Source organism: Ammodytes marinus (assembly GCF_949987685.1).
Source record: "Ammodytes marinus genome assembly, chromosome: 6".
Lineage (NCBI taxonomy): Eukaryota > Metazoa > Chordata > Actinopteri > Uranoscopiformes > Ammodytidae > Ammodytes > Ammodytes marinus.
In genome coordinates this window covers 18,397,562-18,414,260 of record NC_137235.1, presented here as the reverse complement: position 1 = coordinate 18,414,260, position 16,699 = coordinate 18,397,562, and the positions used below count along the sequence as shown (strand labels likewise).

Genomic DNA, 16,699 nt, shown 5'->3' with positions numbered 1-16,699 from the left:
GCTAGGGAGGTTCAGCACTTGTATTTTCATTTAAGTTTAGATAGAACCTTTTTGTTTGTTGTATTAGCCAATGGGTCTCCCTGAAGCTATAGGGCTCGGCAATAAACACTTTTACTTTTGAACACTTGACTCCCTTTTTTCTTTGTGATCTGGTCTATGTTACTCCCTTACCCCTAGAGCTCTTAGGGGACGTAACACACAAATTAAAGGGAGTACATACAGTATGTTCTCTCTTTCATTTGTGTAAGAAAATTACACCTGCTAAAGGACAGATATGTTGTTTGGTCTTTGTGACTTTCCTTAGCCTGGAAATCCAGACCCTATATCTAGAACCATATAGGGTCTGGCCACGATCAATAGACCTTCCCAACTCAAGGGGCGGCACCAGAGCAATATAAGGAGATGGCTCTGGGCGACACAAACGCACACATTTTAAATGACACTGCACGCAATTGGATAGCACTACGACCAATCAGAGCAATGAACAAGGTGACGTATTCAGCAGATTAACTGGTAAATTAAACTTTTTCCGTGGTCGGTCGACAACAGAAAATTCTTCTTTCTTGCTAATGAAAGATTTGAGTGCCGTCCAAAGCCGTCTCAAACTCAAACAACGTATCCGCATCCATCTTTGTTGTTTACCATCACAGCTTCGACGGTGCATGCCCAGCACGTCATCCAGCTATGTCCGCCCCATAGCCCCATACATAGGGCTCTGGCCCGCCGATTTCAGATTGAACAAATTGATTGGCAAATCTGAATTTTCCGACATAGTTAATGAGCTCCAATGGATCGTGTCGAGACCAACAGGCTGAGCAAATTTAAATTTGCCAGCGGCAGTTCTGGATTTCCAGGCTTTCCTCTTACTACTGAATAGGGTTGCAAAGGGGTGGAAAGTTTTCGGTAAATTTTCTGAACTTTCCGGAAACTTTCGACGGGAACTTTCGCTTGGGAATTTTGGGAATATTCAAAATAGGGAATTATAGGAATTAACTAAATGGTGGTAATTTAGATTTTTTTTTTCATATCCAAACATAAATCTAAACATATAAACACTATGTTTGGTCATAGGCAGACATCTATGCAAAATAATACAATAAAAAACATTATATTTGAACAGATTTATTTGTACGTAGAACTACTATCAAGTTGATTATTTTATGAACAATCAATAATTTCACTGAACAACACAAATATGAATGTTGTGTTAAATATAACATCTTTCTAACCCCACCCATTCAATAAATTAAGTAAATTGCCCCCCATGTAATGGAGGAATGCACAGTGCATGTAGGGGGCGTGGCCTCAGTACCCCTGCAGTAAGATGTGTGCTATGTGCAACTTGCCAAGCGTATACTTGCATGAATTCTGGTTGTTTTAGTCAAGATTATGCTGAAATATATTTTCCCCAACTATATTTATAATCACTGTTTAAGCCTCTGGAAACCAGGTCTAGTAAAAATCAATATATGATATCAAGTTGGGTGTCTCAATAAGCTTTAAAAAAAATCTGATTTGAAATTAAATGTTCATAAATATATAAAAAAACACTGTTTTTTACTGTCTAGAGCGTTTGCTAGGACTGAAATTACATAGTTACAAGGATTAGGTGCATTTGGGTTGCTTCATTTATTCCCGTTAATTCCCCAAATTCCCGTAAATTCCTGTTAAACATGGAAAGTTTCCAACTTTGAAAATTCCCGGAATTTTGCAACCCTACTACTGAAGGAATGAAACAAAACTTTTAAAAATGTAACTGGAGAAACACTAGTTTGACTGCATGGAGCCCAACCACTGGCCCAAAAAAGCTAGAGACTCGTTCTACAATCACGCCAACAAATGATAAAGACTGAGGCGAAAACGATGTATTCTTATTTTTGTTCATTTTGTTTTACTATTTCAGTCTCCTATTTGATTGCGTTCTTTTTAAATCCTGATCCTTCTTTTAATATCCCTTGTTTCCCTTTACACATTGTTGTAATGCAGTTTGTCTTACACAAGACACTTTGGTTGTTGAAAGTTACTTTATATAAATTAGTTTGCCTTTCTTTGCCGAAACAAAATTGATATGTAAACCCTGTTGTTACTGTGTGAGAATTGTATTGCGTTATAGTATGCCCATGCAGTGAAAACAGAAATTGCACATACAAAAAAGATGATTTTTCTGCATTTTCAATGCTCTGCTATCTCTTTATTCACAAAGATGTCACCTCCTTTTCCCCAGCACACTGATTTACTTGCTCTGTATTCATTGGTTGCCTCCTGGATGTTGCTCTTCAACAGGCTGCTCTCTGCTGATTGGCTGCAGCTTCAGGAGGGCATGGAAGAGCTCTCACCAAAACATGTATAAAAAGGCAGTGTGGGGGATCATACACAGAGAAGCACCCAATAAGTCATTCTGTGAAGATTCGAAGCCACTGCCAGCTTAACGCTCAACTGGGAGGTGTAGAAGAAAAAACTCAATCAAGGGAAATAAGCTCAAGGAGGAGATTCAAAAGAAGCCGGAAAGGGGGGAAAGGAAAAGTAGAAGTCAGTTGGGCAGGTGCAGTGTTTATCGTCTACATCAGCTGTTGTAACCACTGCAAAGAAAGTGAGCAAACATAGTGTTTCTGGAATCTGGGACACTCCCCCTGAACCAAAGCATGTCTCTGGAGGTGAAGGAGAAGACCCAGGTGCGTTTGGTATTCCTAGGGGCGGCGGGAGTGGGCAAGACGGCGCTCATCCAACGCTTCCTCCAGGACACGTTCGAGCCCAAACACCGGCGCACCGTGGAGGAACTGCACAGCCGGGAGTACGACATCAGCGGGGTCAAGATCACCTTGCAGATCCTGGACACCAGCGGCAGCTACTCCTTCCCGGCCATGCGCAAGCTCTCCATCCAGAACAGCGACGCATTCGCCCTGGTGTACGCCGTGGACGAGCCCGACTCGCTGGAGGCCGTCAAGAGCCTCCGAGACGAAATCCTAGAGATCAAGGAGGACAAGTACACGCCCATTGTAGTGGTGGGAAACAAGGTGGACCGCGAGGAGGACCGTCAGGTGTCCAACAAAGACGTGCTGTCCACCGTAGAGCTGGACTGGAACAACAGTTACCTTGAAGCGTCGGCCAAGGAGAACATCAACGTGGTGGAGATTTTCAAGGAGCTCCTGCAGCAGGCCAACCTCCCCAGCCGCCTCAGCCCCGCGCTCCGCAGACGCAGGGAGACCTTCCCCAAAGAAGACGGCACCTTCCGGCCGCCCATGAACAAGACCAACAGTTGTATTTTGTCGTAATGAAAAAAGACAGAGAGAGGGGGGATACGTTTTGTTCGTCGTGTTGAATGACAGAACAGTTAGATGTGAAATGAAATACAGTGCTGCTGGACAGAGAAAAGTCTGGCTGTCTACGGGGGTTGGAGAGTAAAGAGATGCCTGACTGAGATAAGTGACTCTGAACCAACAAAGACACTCCAGGGTTCACAGCTGAGAGGAGGAGAAACCGGAGAGATGAATTATATCACTAATTGAACTTGAAAGTATTCCCAATGGAAAAGGACGATGCATTTATAACTCAGTTGTTAACTTGGTGTAATGTTTTTGCTGCTTATTTGGTGCGATGCTGCTGGTGTTTAGATTAAAGTATTGAATTTTAACTTAAAATGTTTACCTACATCGAGATTTCTAGACTGTTGCTGACAGATTGTTCACTGAAGGGAAAATGTCTATATTTATGGGGGTATGTGCAAATATGTCTAATGTGAATTGTTCTGATTTAATTATTTACCTGTAGCACATCATAATGTTTACAATTTATTTTGTATTCAATTCTAATTTTTGCCATTAAGCATGACATGTTTTTAAGCGGTAAAATGCAAATGTAAATGCACTTTTCATTCATCATTCAAAACGATGTAAGTTGTTTTTTTATATTTAAATTTGACCTTTTTTATCGTTGCTTATTCTCACAAATGTTATTTTACTGTTCATTTAACAAATGTAAGTGGAATGTTGATCTAAATGTCTAATAAAAGATGGTAGCACAAAAAAAGTACAATTTGTTCTGTGAAGTTATTGATGTAGCTAGATTAAAAAAATATATTTCAGTAATTCCTTCTAATAAATCATGTCAGTGCAGCAATGAATGACTCTACAGAAATGAATAAATACAGAATTAAATGAAAACACATGAAGTGTATAGTCCTGTAGGACTACTGTGTTTGACTGTTATTTAAAACATATTTAAATAAAATGTAAATACGTTAACACTGGAAAATGTATGATTTATATAGACCACACAAACCAGAATTGAGATGATAAACAGGTTTTTCAAGGCCACAGATAGGCCACTGATCCTGTCCTTTTGGGTAGAAATAGAAAGATAAAACTTACGTTTTAAATTATAGAAAAGTAAAGATGCAATACTTGTGTCACAGAACTGTGAGTACTGATTATTTACGGTGGGTTCCCAGCATGTTCACATTCTGCTCATACGCCTACAGCTCAATTTCATCCACGGAGTCTTAAAATGTGACCAAATAAGCCAACATGTGCCAACAAAAACTGCATGTGCCATTCTAGTTTCGGTTGGTATCCAGAATTGTAGGATCTCTGTCGCCATCTGTTGAAAAGAAAATCACACTGCAACCACTGGAACTTGTAACATCCTATTATACAGTATTTGTAACCCGCTCCAACACTGAGGCTTCACCCTACCCAAACGTCAAAATCACATATATCATTGCATGGAGAGGTTCAGTGAGTTTGACTCAAGTTGAAAATGAGAACACACTAGGTTTTTAAGGCTCTGGTTTGTACCTTTAATATGTATCTGCCTCAACTAAGACTTACTTGCACTGGGTTCCTATTCTCTTAACGTCAATTGTCCTGACAACCAAATAAGTGTGCGCTTATGTTTTTGTACATCATCAGTGTGGACTGATTGGCAGCACGTTATCAAACTGTTAATGAAGTCTATGGTCTTATCAGGGCAGGATTTTCTTCCCCTAAAAACACATTTAAGCTTACAGAAAAATAACAGAAACAGCCTGGAAAATAACAAAGACATATTTCCCATCTCTGGATAATTATTTCAATTTAAGATGAAAGCACAAGTGTGACAACCCAATTAAAAAGAGGCATAAGCTCTGCTAACTGGCTCCAGGCCTGAGGAGACAGCAGTCAGAGTTAAGCACAATACAATAAACTGAACTGCCCTCTATATCTATAGCATCACAAAATATGAAAATTAAACTCAAAACCGTTAAACCGGTTTACCAAATGGATAATTGTGGAGTTCCTCAAATAGTTGTTCATGGTTCCCCTAAAGGCAAGGCAACCTGTCGACACAAACAGTTGTTAGTGCTCAGGTCAAAGCCCCCCCCCCCCCCCCACACACACACACACACACACACTTTACTCCATTAGATTAGACCGCACCAAGTTTCCTGTTTTATTTTGAGGAAGTGGCCCTAGAAACGTTCGCAGGGCAGTTCCTCTTTCAGTCCACATTTAAACATTCTTCCGCACTCAGCTCGTTCATTTGTGCAGAGAGGGAGGCATAGCAGCTTCACAGTCACGCAGGTGTGGGGATCCGTCGTCTCGTCATGCAGAGCAGAGTTCTACTTTAATCAACGTCGGAAATTGGATATCTGGATAATCATTTTAAGTACCATTACTTTATCAATACTATTCAGTGGCCAGGTCCTAGCTGCGTTGAGGGAGGCCATTCATACGGTTAGGACTCATTTTTCTCAATTGTCTTGGCCCCTGGACTTGGTCAAAGCTCCTCAGCAGATTAAAGCGACTCTGAGGCGTTTAGAACAAGTTCAGGGTCCTGGGCAGAACGCATCAAGATTACTATATAGGGTTTAATGAAACAGATGGTCAGATCACTGCAATGCCGGTTTTATGGCCTTTTTTCTTCCTCTGTAAAAGAGTAAAAATACCTTTTATTATGTGTCATATGTATATATTTACTCTGGGACTTAATGGGTCATGTGTGAGATACACTTGTGAATGGGCCATCTAGGAATCATTTAAAAAAAGGCAATCAATGTAATTAACACATTAATTTACATACAAAAAGTATCACAAAATGTTTTTAATTTAAAGGCTAATTGAGTGCATATATACTGTACCCATTGTGATGGAAAGCATTAGATCTGTGCAACATACTAAATCATGATTAGTCATATTTTGGATCTTTTTATCTAGCATTGTATCTACCATGTAGTTATTTTAGGCAGCATAACAAGCATAACAAGTCAATTTAACTTCTGTGCTAGGTATGCCACATTGGAACAATCAACTCCCAGCACTTTGCCTACAATACACTACATATTTTCCTACACAACACTGTACATTGTGTTGAGTGCTATGATGTATAATGAACTGCAACCACGCCATGACTTAACAGCACAGGTTGTAGGATGTGCCCATCTAAATGTAACTGAACAACTGTAACTGTAACTGAGCAGTTTCCCATGCTTCATAAAGCAAGCAGCCTCAGCTGTGACTGAAACCGCTACTGAGAGTTTAGGTTCAGGCAGGAAACTACTGTACTGTACATTTCTGACAGTTCCAGAAATATATTCACACCTCAAAATACAAACCAGACACATATCACACCATTATACATATGCCAGCTGTGGTACTGTGATGCATCCATCCAGTAATTCAAGCATGTGTGGGTATATGTCACTTCCAATCTACGGTACAGGGTAAAAAAGAAATGACAGAACTATAATCACCAAGGAATAATTGCTTTATTGGCCAAATTCTGCAGCTTCCCAAGAGACTGCCATTGATACATTACATTTAGTGACATTCATGTTTTAGTGTATATTAGTGAAGTTTGTGCAGTCCCACTGTGTAAAACATCCGAGGAATAAAGCAGAGTTTGATTTGCTTCATATGTAACATACAGTAAATAAAGACAATTTCTGTCAACATGTTTATCAGCAAAACAAACAGGAACCACAGGTTAAAGCAGGGAATGGAATAAACTTGATTCTAGGTCATCGTTATGTGTGCCTGTTTGCTTTCTGTGTGCAGGAATGTAAATGTTAAGAGTGTGAGTGTGTGTGTGTGTGTGTGTGTGTTTTGCCTCAGTCATCCACAGCAATGTTGCGGAACAGATAGGCCATGGACTCTCCGTTGTGGATGCGCCGGATGGCCTCAGCCAGAATCATACTGACATCCACAGTTTTGATTTTTGGACACTGCAGCTTCTGCACCTCATGAGGAACAGTGTTGGTCACCACCACCTAGAGGCGCAAGACAAAAGCATTATTGCATTTAAGCTGAAGCCCATTTTCCATGTTTACAGGAACTTTTCTGCCCTGAGTCTAGGCTCTCAGGTAGCACTATAACTTATTCTCAAGCCAACATTGAATTGACCAACAATGGGGTAGTAAGTAATGGGGTTTCCCTAGCTTGCCAGCACTTCCAACGTCTTATAAATGAATACACACTGAGGCGTATTCATACATATTTTACACACTTATTTAATTAGATAAGTTTACTGAAAGAATATGAGTCAACTTTGTCCTTTATTTTGTCAAAGACACCTTTTACACTACATACATTTTCCATAGAACCCGGTCCTCTCCAAGCTAACTTCAGTGACAAGATAGCATGACACAGATCATTCTGCCATCCACGCATGGTTTTACCTCATCAATAGCAGACTCCTCTATTAGCCTCGGTGCGTCTCCAGACAGCAGGCCGTGTGTAGCCATAATGTAGATCTTGTAGGCTCCCCTTTCCTTCAGGATTTCTGCTGCTGCAACAAAGTCCTCCACGTCATCGATAATGTCATCCTGTGAAAAGGTCCACAGGGCATTAATATGTGAATGGGGAAAAACAAAAGCAGAAAAATGTATGTGTATCACAAAAAACATATAAACTAACTGGCCACAAGCAACTGCCCTATTCCTCACAGCATCTTTACAATACCGATGTTTTACGACATACTTAGTGAATCTAAATAGTTAAATAGGAGCTAAATAGCTTTAAGTAGAAGTAAATGTCTTACCACAATGATGGCGATTCTGCCTCCTACATCTCCAACAACAGTGATAGGTGGCTTCTCCTTCGCCATCATCACTGAAAAGACGACACAGAAGAACCAACAGTTACTTTGGAACATAATTGAGGTTTATCCTGTAATCCCAGTCAGTGACAGACTCTTGAGTGGCAGGAGATTTGGTGAGAAGGTATTTGGTTACTTGCAAACATCATGCAAGACAGCTCTACCCCAACAAGCGTCCAGCTACCACATCACCAATCTAATAACCATAGGCCAATAAACAAAGACTATGTATGGGACAAATTTGTTCTGCTGCTTAATTCAAACCAAGACATACGATGGGTTTATATGGAGTGATAACATGTAACTGCTTTTGGTCTAGTGGTAGAAGGAAAAGTGTGTGTAGAACTGAGCCTCTTGTTAGGAACCACAGACCAAGATCGATCATTATTATCTAGTCAAAAACAATTTGAACAACTGATAACAACGCTGATGTATTGAAAAAAAAGTTATAGGAATAAGTGGTCTTGGAGGGGCATAACAAAATGCAGCAGGTACTTGCAGGGATTCCAAGTAATAATTGATCCAGGTCTAGAACCAGGGTTTGAGGCCCAGACCTTAGCAATGCTCAAATCATATCAATAACCCTCTTCCAAACAACAGCAAGCACGTTCAGAGGTCACTTTCCAAATCCATCGCAAAAACATCCACTAAGTAACCTTTGTGCAAAAAAAAAATTAATTTTGTGATTTTGGAAAAGAAGCCAAGCAACTAGAATGCAAATACAATGATTAACATTTTTTTAACAAGACAAAATCAAGCCGTTTATGAGTAACCAACTCAAAATTTGTCAAGCAAAAAAATGCAAAATGGTACACATTTAACAGTTTTTTTTGGTTCGTACTTGGCATGTATACATTCATGCTAAGTAATGACTGAACTAAAATATGTGGTTCATAATCAAGTTTTATGTCATTTCATAAAATCTAAATCTAGTAGAAGGGTTAATAAGCATGAGTCCTAAGAAACAATGCTTTTCACATACATACAGTTTCATGTCTCTCTTGCTTTAGGCTCTGATTTCAATCCTTTCATTTGACTATTGAGCAGCCCGAGGATTTGACATCCATGGCGATAACATAAATCAAATCATTCATATCAGCATTATTTAGTCCACTAATATTTTTTAATATCCAGCGAACCAAATTGTTTTTAAATGAGATGATGCAAGACTGAGGGTTTCCACACTATTGGGAAAACAAATGTCATCTTCAATTCATCAAAAACTGTCAAACTGATAATCAAAAACAGTCAAAGTATTTTCCCTTGCCAAAAGAAAGGGAAAACAGAAACCGTGGGTCAGCACAACGATAAGTGATAATAAAATTATTAACAAATTACTCGATGTGTGTTCCTTAGATTTACAGATATTAAAATAAAATCCGACTTAAATCCATTCGTGTTTTATACCCACCTATCTTTCAGTCTCTAAGAAAGTAAAAATGAAATAGTTCATGTACTTCTCAATCCATCACTTCTGCCTTAACTTTATCACGTGTCCATTATGTAACTGTTAGCAAGTTCTTTTTTTGTAACCTACAGATGACATATTAATATATAATAAACACATATAATAGGACCAGTCATTTCAATTCTTGAATGTCCAGATGTGCAATGACTGGAAGCACTCAGTAATCCATGCGGTCATTCCATGCAGAAAAACAAACTCCAAACACAAATGGATTCCAGCATTAAGCGTACTTGGGAGCTCTAACCCAGGGAATGGGACATGGTGTCTGCTGCCTGGGTTTGCAAAATATAGGATGGTACAAAAAGAAAATTAATACACAATTAGACATTAAACAAACAGAAAAAACTTTACAAAGCGCACAATGATTACAACAGAACAGCTGTTCAGTGGTAAGAAGCCTTATCTGTACCATGAATTCATTTTTCAGGTAATACATGCACATGTTAAGGCAGAGAGAGAGAGTGAGAGAGTGACAGGTGGAATGAGTGTGATTTAGGTTTGTACGTGCATGCGTGCGTATGTTACTGCAGGTTCAGCACGGTCATTACTCTGGTCTTAACCTGACCATTTTAGGCCAGCAATAGTCTTGACTCAGAGGGATTGGAATCTGAGATCCAGAGGCCTTTGGGTCCTTAAGTTTAACAAAGGAAAACTATTTTGGTTGGCTAAAGACACATGAATAGCAAATTTCATTTGGAACTCATTCTTCTCACAGACTATTCACCGTGCAACTCAATGCTCTAATTTCCCTGCTGCAAATTCAGCTTCCCACATCATTTAAAGCAGCTCCGAGTAACATTTAAATATCTTTTAAACAGCCTCACGTTTCCTCTGATAATCATAAATTACCTTTAACAGCAAACGAGACCATCAGTGCAAAGAAAGATGTTTTTATATAGTTTTTATTACTGCGTTTGGTCTGGTCGCACACCCAGTCCGATTTTCGGTTCGCGCATGCAGGCTCTATGGTCACATATCCGTATTGGTCGCAGATTTCAGTGTAGCGCTGCAACGGGATTTGAGAAGCCTATCCCACCAGGCGAGGGAAGGGGAGCGGGAGCCTCGTTTGAGACAGTTATTTGTCGTCATAATGACTGATAACGGGGCTGAACCATCAAAGAAAAAAAAAAATGCAATGAAGAAAAGCTAAAAGGGAGAGTGATAGACAGACGGGACGAGGCGAGGGCGTTGCCAAGCAACGTGTATACAATTACACGGGAGTGAACTAGACTGCAGTGTTTACTCCTAAATGAATGAGCGGTACTAACACAAAGTTTACTTTGCTTCACCATCATCAGATGACCATTATTCATCTGAAATATTAATTATTTACAACAACATAAACACATTACCTCATCGTGATCCATACACACTTTCAACACACAGACATGCACTATATTGCGTCCTAATCAATTGAGACTGGCACAACCGGCACACGCTAGAAAAAAACTTTACGACAGCTGGCATCGTAAAAATACTATCGCTTTTGTCCAAAGGGGCCGCCAACGGACAAAGTTACTCGTAGTGGCTTTAACAAGAGTTCAATTAGGCCTATCCTTTTATAGGTGCTAAGAATGTTTCCTTTTTGCTGGAAACACTACTAATGCAACATTTTATTCGAATTATTAACAAAAGTTAACCAGCCACTAGTGGTTAGAGTGCCCCCCCCCCCCCCATAGAGGCTCAGTCCTCAGTAGCAGCAGAACACGTATTGAAATCCGGCCTGTGGTCGTTCTCTGCCTGTCATTACCCTCTCTGTCCCATTTCATCTCCATCTCTCCAAAACTGTCTAATAAAGCATACAAATGCCCACCCAAAAAATACTCTTTAGGTCAACAGCTACTATCATACAGTACAATATATAGACGTGTATGTGGCAGCCACACATACACACACACAAAACATTTAAAAACAAGACATTCCTCAGGGAGAAACATAAACATGGAAAGCGACTTTGTTTACCTGCAACCAGTAATAGAACACAGTGATTTGTGTTCAGTCTGTAAATGATGAAACACAGAGTGCAGAGAGAAAAGGAAAGCGTGAGCAGGCATCAGCTGCGTTGTTGTTATGCGTCTTACATGGGATCTCCAGGCCTGTGTGTCCTGAGGTGGTGCGGGACACGGGGGGAGATTGTCGACCATCGGCCATGTCCGACTCCGAATGGTTGGCCTCCCCGTGCATCACTGCCAGCCCCAGTCGCAGCCTCTCAGCATAGGACTGAGCTCTGAGACACAAGGACACACACACACACACACACACACAGGGTCAAATAAACTGTCAAACTCAAACCTTAGAAACGATAATACACACGCAAAAAGAAAAACAAGTTTGCACAGAAGCATGAACAGACTTACAAAATACAGAACGTTGTAATATGAAAGCACAAATGCAATGTTAATGAAAGAAACAGCCCACCAGGCAGTAGGCAAAGTGATGCAGTTGGGTGAAACGAAGAATGTAACTAGAAACTTCCTGGAGAGTTACTGTTTAAGTGTTGTTGTTTACAGCAGCAGGGTCCATAGTTTTGATTACAAACATATGCTAGACTTACATTTGGTTCCAAGTGCCTCAAAAAAAATAAATAAAAAATAAACATTAACGCTGATATAATTATTCAAAACTAAGAATAACACGTAGAGAAAATATAAAGTGTAAACTAACTGCAGGCTCTGAAATGTAAACAAAACCCCCTCTCCTGAAGTGGCATAGTGCTCCTTTAAGGAAAAGAAAGTTCAGGCGGTCCCATGCTATTTTTGTTACCTCTTGGCAGCTGAAGGGGTCTTTGCAACAATTATTGCATTCCTGTAGTCTGGGATCTGAGGAAAGAAAAAGAAAAGAAGAATGGCCCTATGATCTGACATCATACAAACTACTGTTTAACTAAAATTGTGTTCCAAAGTTCATTCTTTGTTGTTCAGTGAAGCACCATCACTGCTTTGACCCTGGGCCTCACCTCCTCCTGGATGTACTGGATGAGGAAGGGGGAAGCTCTCAGGTTGTCAACAGGGAAGCTGAAGAAGCCCTGGATTTCTTTCTGGTGGAGGTCCATGGTTATTATGTGAGTCAGCCCTGCAAACACCAAAACACATATGAACATGAGTTGGTCTGGCTTCACCATAGATTTTCTGCCGCAGAAATGTGTGCACACCTATCTTAAATACAGAATGCGACAGTTTTAGGAAATTCTGACGTAACACATTTGCAATATGCATCTGGCATTCAAAACAAAAGCAGGACATTGTCAAGTATGTGAAGTTATAAATAGTGTGGTGCACAAACCTGAAGACTGGACCAATCTGAGGACTACATATCACAAGCTATATGATTTTATCTGCCAACGTCATGTGACCCACACCTTGTCCAATCAGTCATCATGCCACAATCATATTTGGCTCAGCAGCTATAATGTGTATCCCCACCTCAACATGAAACTAGTTGAATACGTTTTTATGAATTTAATCTATGCTTCCATTCAGTCAGTCGGTATGAATACAAAAAAAAAAGAATAATAACAAAATGAAATGACATTATCGCAGTGTCCATACCAGATTTAGCTAACATGGATGCCAGCAGCTTGCAGACAATGGATCCTCTCTTCCTCATCTTGCACTGCTTGCTGTACGGAAAGTACGGAATGACCCCAATGATATTCTTGGCACAGGAGGTCTTCAGGGCATAAGCCATGACCAGCAGCTCCATGATGGCAGTGTTGACATCTCTGAGAGACAACACATTAAAGTCAAAAGACTATTTTAGATAAAGGAAAACACACACACACACTTGCGAGTAAGAAACAACTTGCTCATAGGAACTTTTTTAATCAATAATCCCCCTGGCACTGATAAAAAAAAGACAAATTAGTAAAAATGCTTACTGGCTTTTACACACTTCCATAATTGGTTGTAATTTTGATGTCTAGGACAATTTCACTACTACGGAAATGTGAAGTCGAGCTGACTACTGAAACGGGATACTGGATGTACTCATTTTGGCATTGACAGCTTGTTGAAAGCAGAGAACCCACACAGGGAGGTCCGTGGCCTCCTGGATCAGCACACACTCAATACAAAAAGCTCAAAAAAGGTCAGGCCCCCTCCTGTGAACTTTGGGCATCTTTCTTTCAGAGCATACCTCTTGGTCAAAGCAAACAAGTGACCCACAAGGACAAACATAAGACGACACTAGTTAAAGTGTAATGGCCATAGTTGGTCTTGTCTTCCCAGTTTCACTTGCAGCAAAGTTACATATTATCTGGACCCCATTCTAATGTGAAACAAAAAGACAAACATCTCAGGGTAACAGAGTCAACATGTTTTGGCTTATTCTCATGAATTGCATAGTGATTTGTCATAGTAAACATTTAAAACCTGGTCAAAATGCACAGCCTTTTACAGTCTGTGGTCATATGAAGGACACTGCTGTGAAAAACTATGATGAAATACAGATTTAGGTAATAAAATGATTCTGTATGTGGCGGCATCTGTTAAGATAACGTTATTGCCATATCTATCTAGATCAGGAATTTGAGATTTTTAGCAAAATATAAAAAAATTAAATAGATGCTGCCTGCTGCTGGAATGAGGCTAATGAGTTTGAAACAAACATTATAGTCATGGGCTGAAATAACTAAATATGAATGCAAAATTAGGCTAAAAAGCTCAATATAGTTGCTGAGTTAGGTGACATGGTTTTTATGAACATACTAGTGATATGTTAAACATTATATGCCCCCTTCTGTCTCACCTGGGAATGGTCTGAATGATAAAGATATCTTGACCACGCACAGACTCTTTCACATACACTCTAGTCTCTGAAAAACAAACAAACAAAGAACAAACAAAGTGGAGCAACAATTAACCTTCAGCTTGTAAATCTACGACATTCATCAAGGAAAAAAGGGACTGTATGATATATAACAGCCTTACCTGTGTTTGACTCTTGAAAAACCACTGACTTGCCCAACTCCACACCCAAGCGTCTGGGGAAGAACGAGACATGGAGTGTTACAACACACACCTTTGTTGTCCCATTAACTGAAGTGTAAATTGAGACGTTGTGGCTTGTAAAACACTATTGTTTTCACTTTTTTTTATACAATTAACACAAGTTAAATCGATGAATTGAAAGAACACTCCGCAGACTAATCGAACATAATTGTTATATAACTTTACAAACTGTCCATGCCATCTTCTTAAATGCATCCCCACAGTCTTAATTTTAAGTAACTGTGAGGGTTACCAGTGTCAAAGAGGACACACATCAAAACAACCACAAAAATCACAAACATATATTAATTTGAGGTTGATTAATGACACACTGAACATTCCTGTTGCATCATGTCCAGGTGATAAGAATACAGTCATACCTGGGGCAGAAAATGATGCTGTTGATTATAAAATCTAACAGTGCCAATTACAAAGAAATAACATGGGGGCTTAGCTTGGTGACAGTGGGAGGCGCTGCCAGTAAAGTCAGCAGAGATCCCAGCTAGGCAACACAGGCGCCTCTGACTCTGTAGCCTCACCCTGTTTACATACCCTCTACCCTGTTCCAATATTTGATAGAACGCCCCTTTATCTATTTTTCACAGGGCGAACAAAAATTAACTGAAGAATAACATGGATCTAAAAATATGGATGACTAAAGTCCCAGGCGTATTTACAGACAGCCCAGTCAGCATGTGCACCACCTAAATATTAGGTCCATTGTTCATTAACATATCCTGTGCGTCCATGTTGTTATTTAACCTTTGTTCCACAAGAAAAAAAACTACTTAGAAGAATGGCAACATTATCTCCCTAATAATGTTCTACAATGTTGCCAAACAGTGCACACTGAGAAAGCCAAGCCGTTTTCCACTGTGCAACTTGTGCCTGGCTGTCTGACAACTCTGCAGTGCTGGGAAAAATAACATGGCGGCTCGCTTGCTCTTCCAACAATAACAACAGCAGAAGATATTTGCGTTTACAGACATCTGGGTCAGTCAGTATGTTTCCATAAGAACATCAAACCCTTTAGCTTTTATTGCGTCTCACCTGGTTTTACTTGTTTTTCCAATACACAATTAATGTCTCATGAATATGTGCCTATTAAGTCATGTCTGTGCAATGTGCCCTGCTTGCTCCCTTAGTATGGTTGTTTTGTCTGCACACAGTATGTAATGATTCTCACAGACAGGTCCTTTATTACAGGTGTGCTATTATTGTAAAAATGCTGATGAAGGGAATACAGCTTGACAGATTTAATCAAAGGGGTCCCACAATGCTAGTTGAAGGGGTTCAATAAATAGATTGAATCAAACTGCATCAAATTCAAAACAACACACACCCACTCGCCTCGGGTGCACAGCCAGGTAACAAAAAAAAAGATTGCAGACATTGAAAAGACTTCAACCATGACGTTGTTAGGCTAAGTTATAAATAAAAATAAAATAAAACTTCACTTACTCTGTGATCTGCTTGGCCAGCTCGGTGCAAGCGGTGGTTGAGTTGGCAGAAAAAACGCGGTAGCTAGTTCTTGAAATGTTCATTTTGGCGTGACTGTACGAAAACTTTGGAGATAGAGAGACCTGAGACCTATGACCACCAAAACGCCTAATAGGCATATTCTTGTAGAGTCAATATGGTATTTGGTTACGATTCCACACACCCGTGAAAATCGTTCTTTATAGATAGCCTATCCCCCTATGAACAGTTTTCACACTAAAATCTAAACTATGGTTGGTTCACACTTTCACCATGCAGACGCATCTTTAAATAAGAAAATACTCTGCGGAGGCTGTGAATCACCAACACTGTGTAAAAACTAAAACAACAAAGAGCACATGCTCCACATGTAAACGTGGGAGCCGCTCTCGTGCTGATGTTAGCCAGTCAACAACTACCTTCACACCGACCAGCAACACAGGAAACCTGATCTACCAACAGCAGATGGAAAGTAGTGAGCGCTTTTTCCAAGCTTGTCACTGACTCTTTATCGTCTCCGGAACACTCACGACGTTTTATGTCACCATGGGGACCGACTGAAATGTATCAAAAACTTATTGTGCGCCGCAACAGTAAAATAAATCCAAAACTCCGCCGATAGCACGTGAACTGTAGCTACGGCGGTCGAAGTAGGCTAAGCGAAAAAACGCCGAGCGTTTGTTCATTGGGTGAA

General features: G+C 40.1%; 2 protein-coding genes across 2 annotated transcripts; one reads left to right on the top strand and one right to left on the bottom strand.

Annotated features, from left to right (window-relative positions):
* Nucleotides 1–2,524: 2,524 nt before the first annotated feature.
* Nucleotides 2,525–3,272, top strand: rasd4 (rasd family member 4; the record flags this gene model as incomplete). Its single annotated transcript, XM_080029033.1, has 1 exon — nucleotides 2,525–3,272. Exon 1 carries the CDS (start codon nucleotides 2,643–2,645, stop codon nucleotides 3,270–3,272), a length of 630 nt encoding a protein of 209 aa, XP_079885159.1. The 5' UTR covers nucleotides 2,525–2,642.
* Nucleotides 3,273–6,725: 3,453 nt separating this feature from the next.
* On the bottom strand, nucleotides 6,726–16,655 carry LOC307251909 (phosphoribosyl pyrophosphate synthase-associated protein 1-like). Its single transcript, XM_080029362.1, has 10 exons — nucleotides 15,988–16,655; nucleotides 14,467–14,519; nucleotides 14,285–14,351; nucleotides 13,087–13,259; nucleotides 12,495–12,610; nucleotides 12,302–12,357; nucleotides 11,620–11,765; nucleotides 8,014–8,084; nucleotides 7,652–7,798; nucleotides 6,726–7,243 (listed from the first exon to the last, which is right to left on the bottom strand). The coding sequence occupies exons 1-10, from the start codon at nucleotides 16,143–16,145 to the stop codon at nucleotides 7,085–7,087; spliced, it is 1,146 nt and encodes a 381-aa protein (XP_079885488.1). The 5' UTR covers nucleotides 16,146–16,655; the 3' UTR covers nucleotides 6,726–7,084.
* Nucleotides 16,656–16,699: the final 44 nt, after the last annotated feature.

What these genes read in the sequence shown, in the direction of transcription:
- LOC307251909 (XM_080029362.1), bottom strand. Translation starts at nt 16,145, where the DNA reads ATGCCTATTAGGCGTTTTGGTGGTCATAGGTCTCAGGTCTCTCTATCT. An exon ending in TTTTCAAGAGTCAAACACAG is followed by an intron (nt 14,352 to 14,466) that starts GTAAGGCTGTTA and finishes TTTGTTTTTCAG; the next exon opens with AGACTAGAGTGTATGTGAAA. An exon ending in CACAGGCCTGGAGATCCCAT is followed by an intron (nt 8,085 to 11,619) that starts GTAAGACGCATA and finishes TCGTCTTTTCAG; the next exon opens with TGATGATGGCGAAGGAGAAG.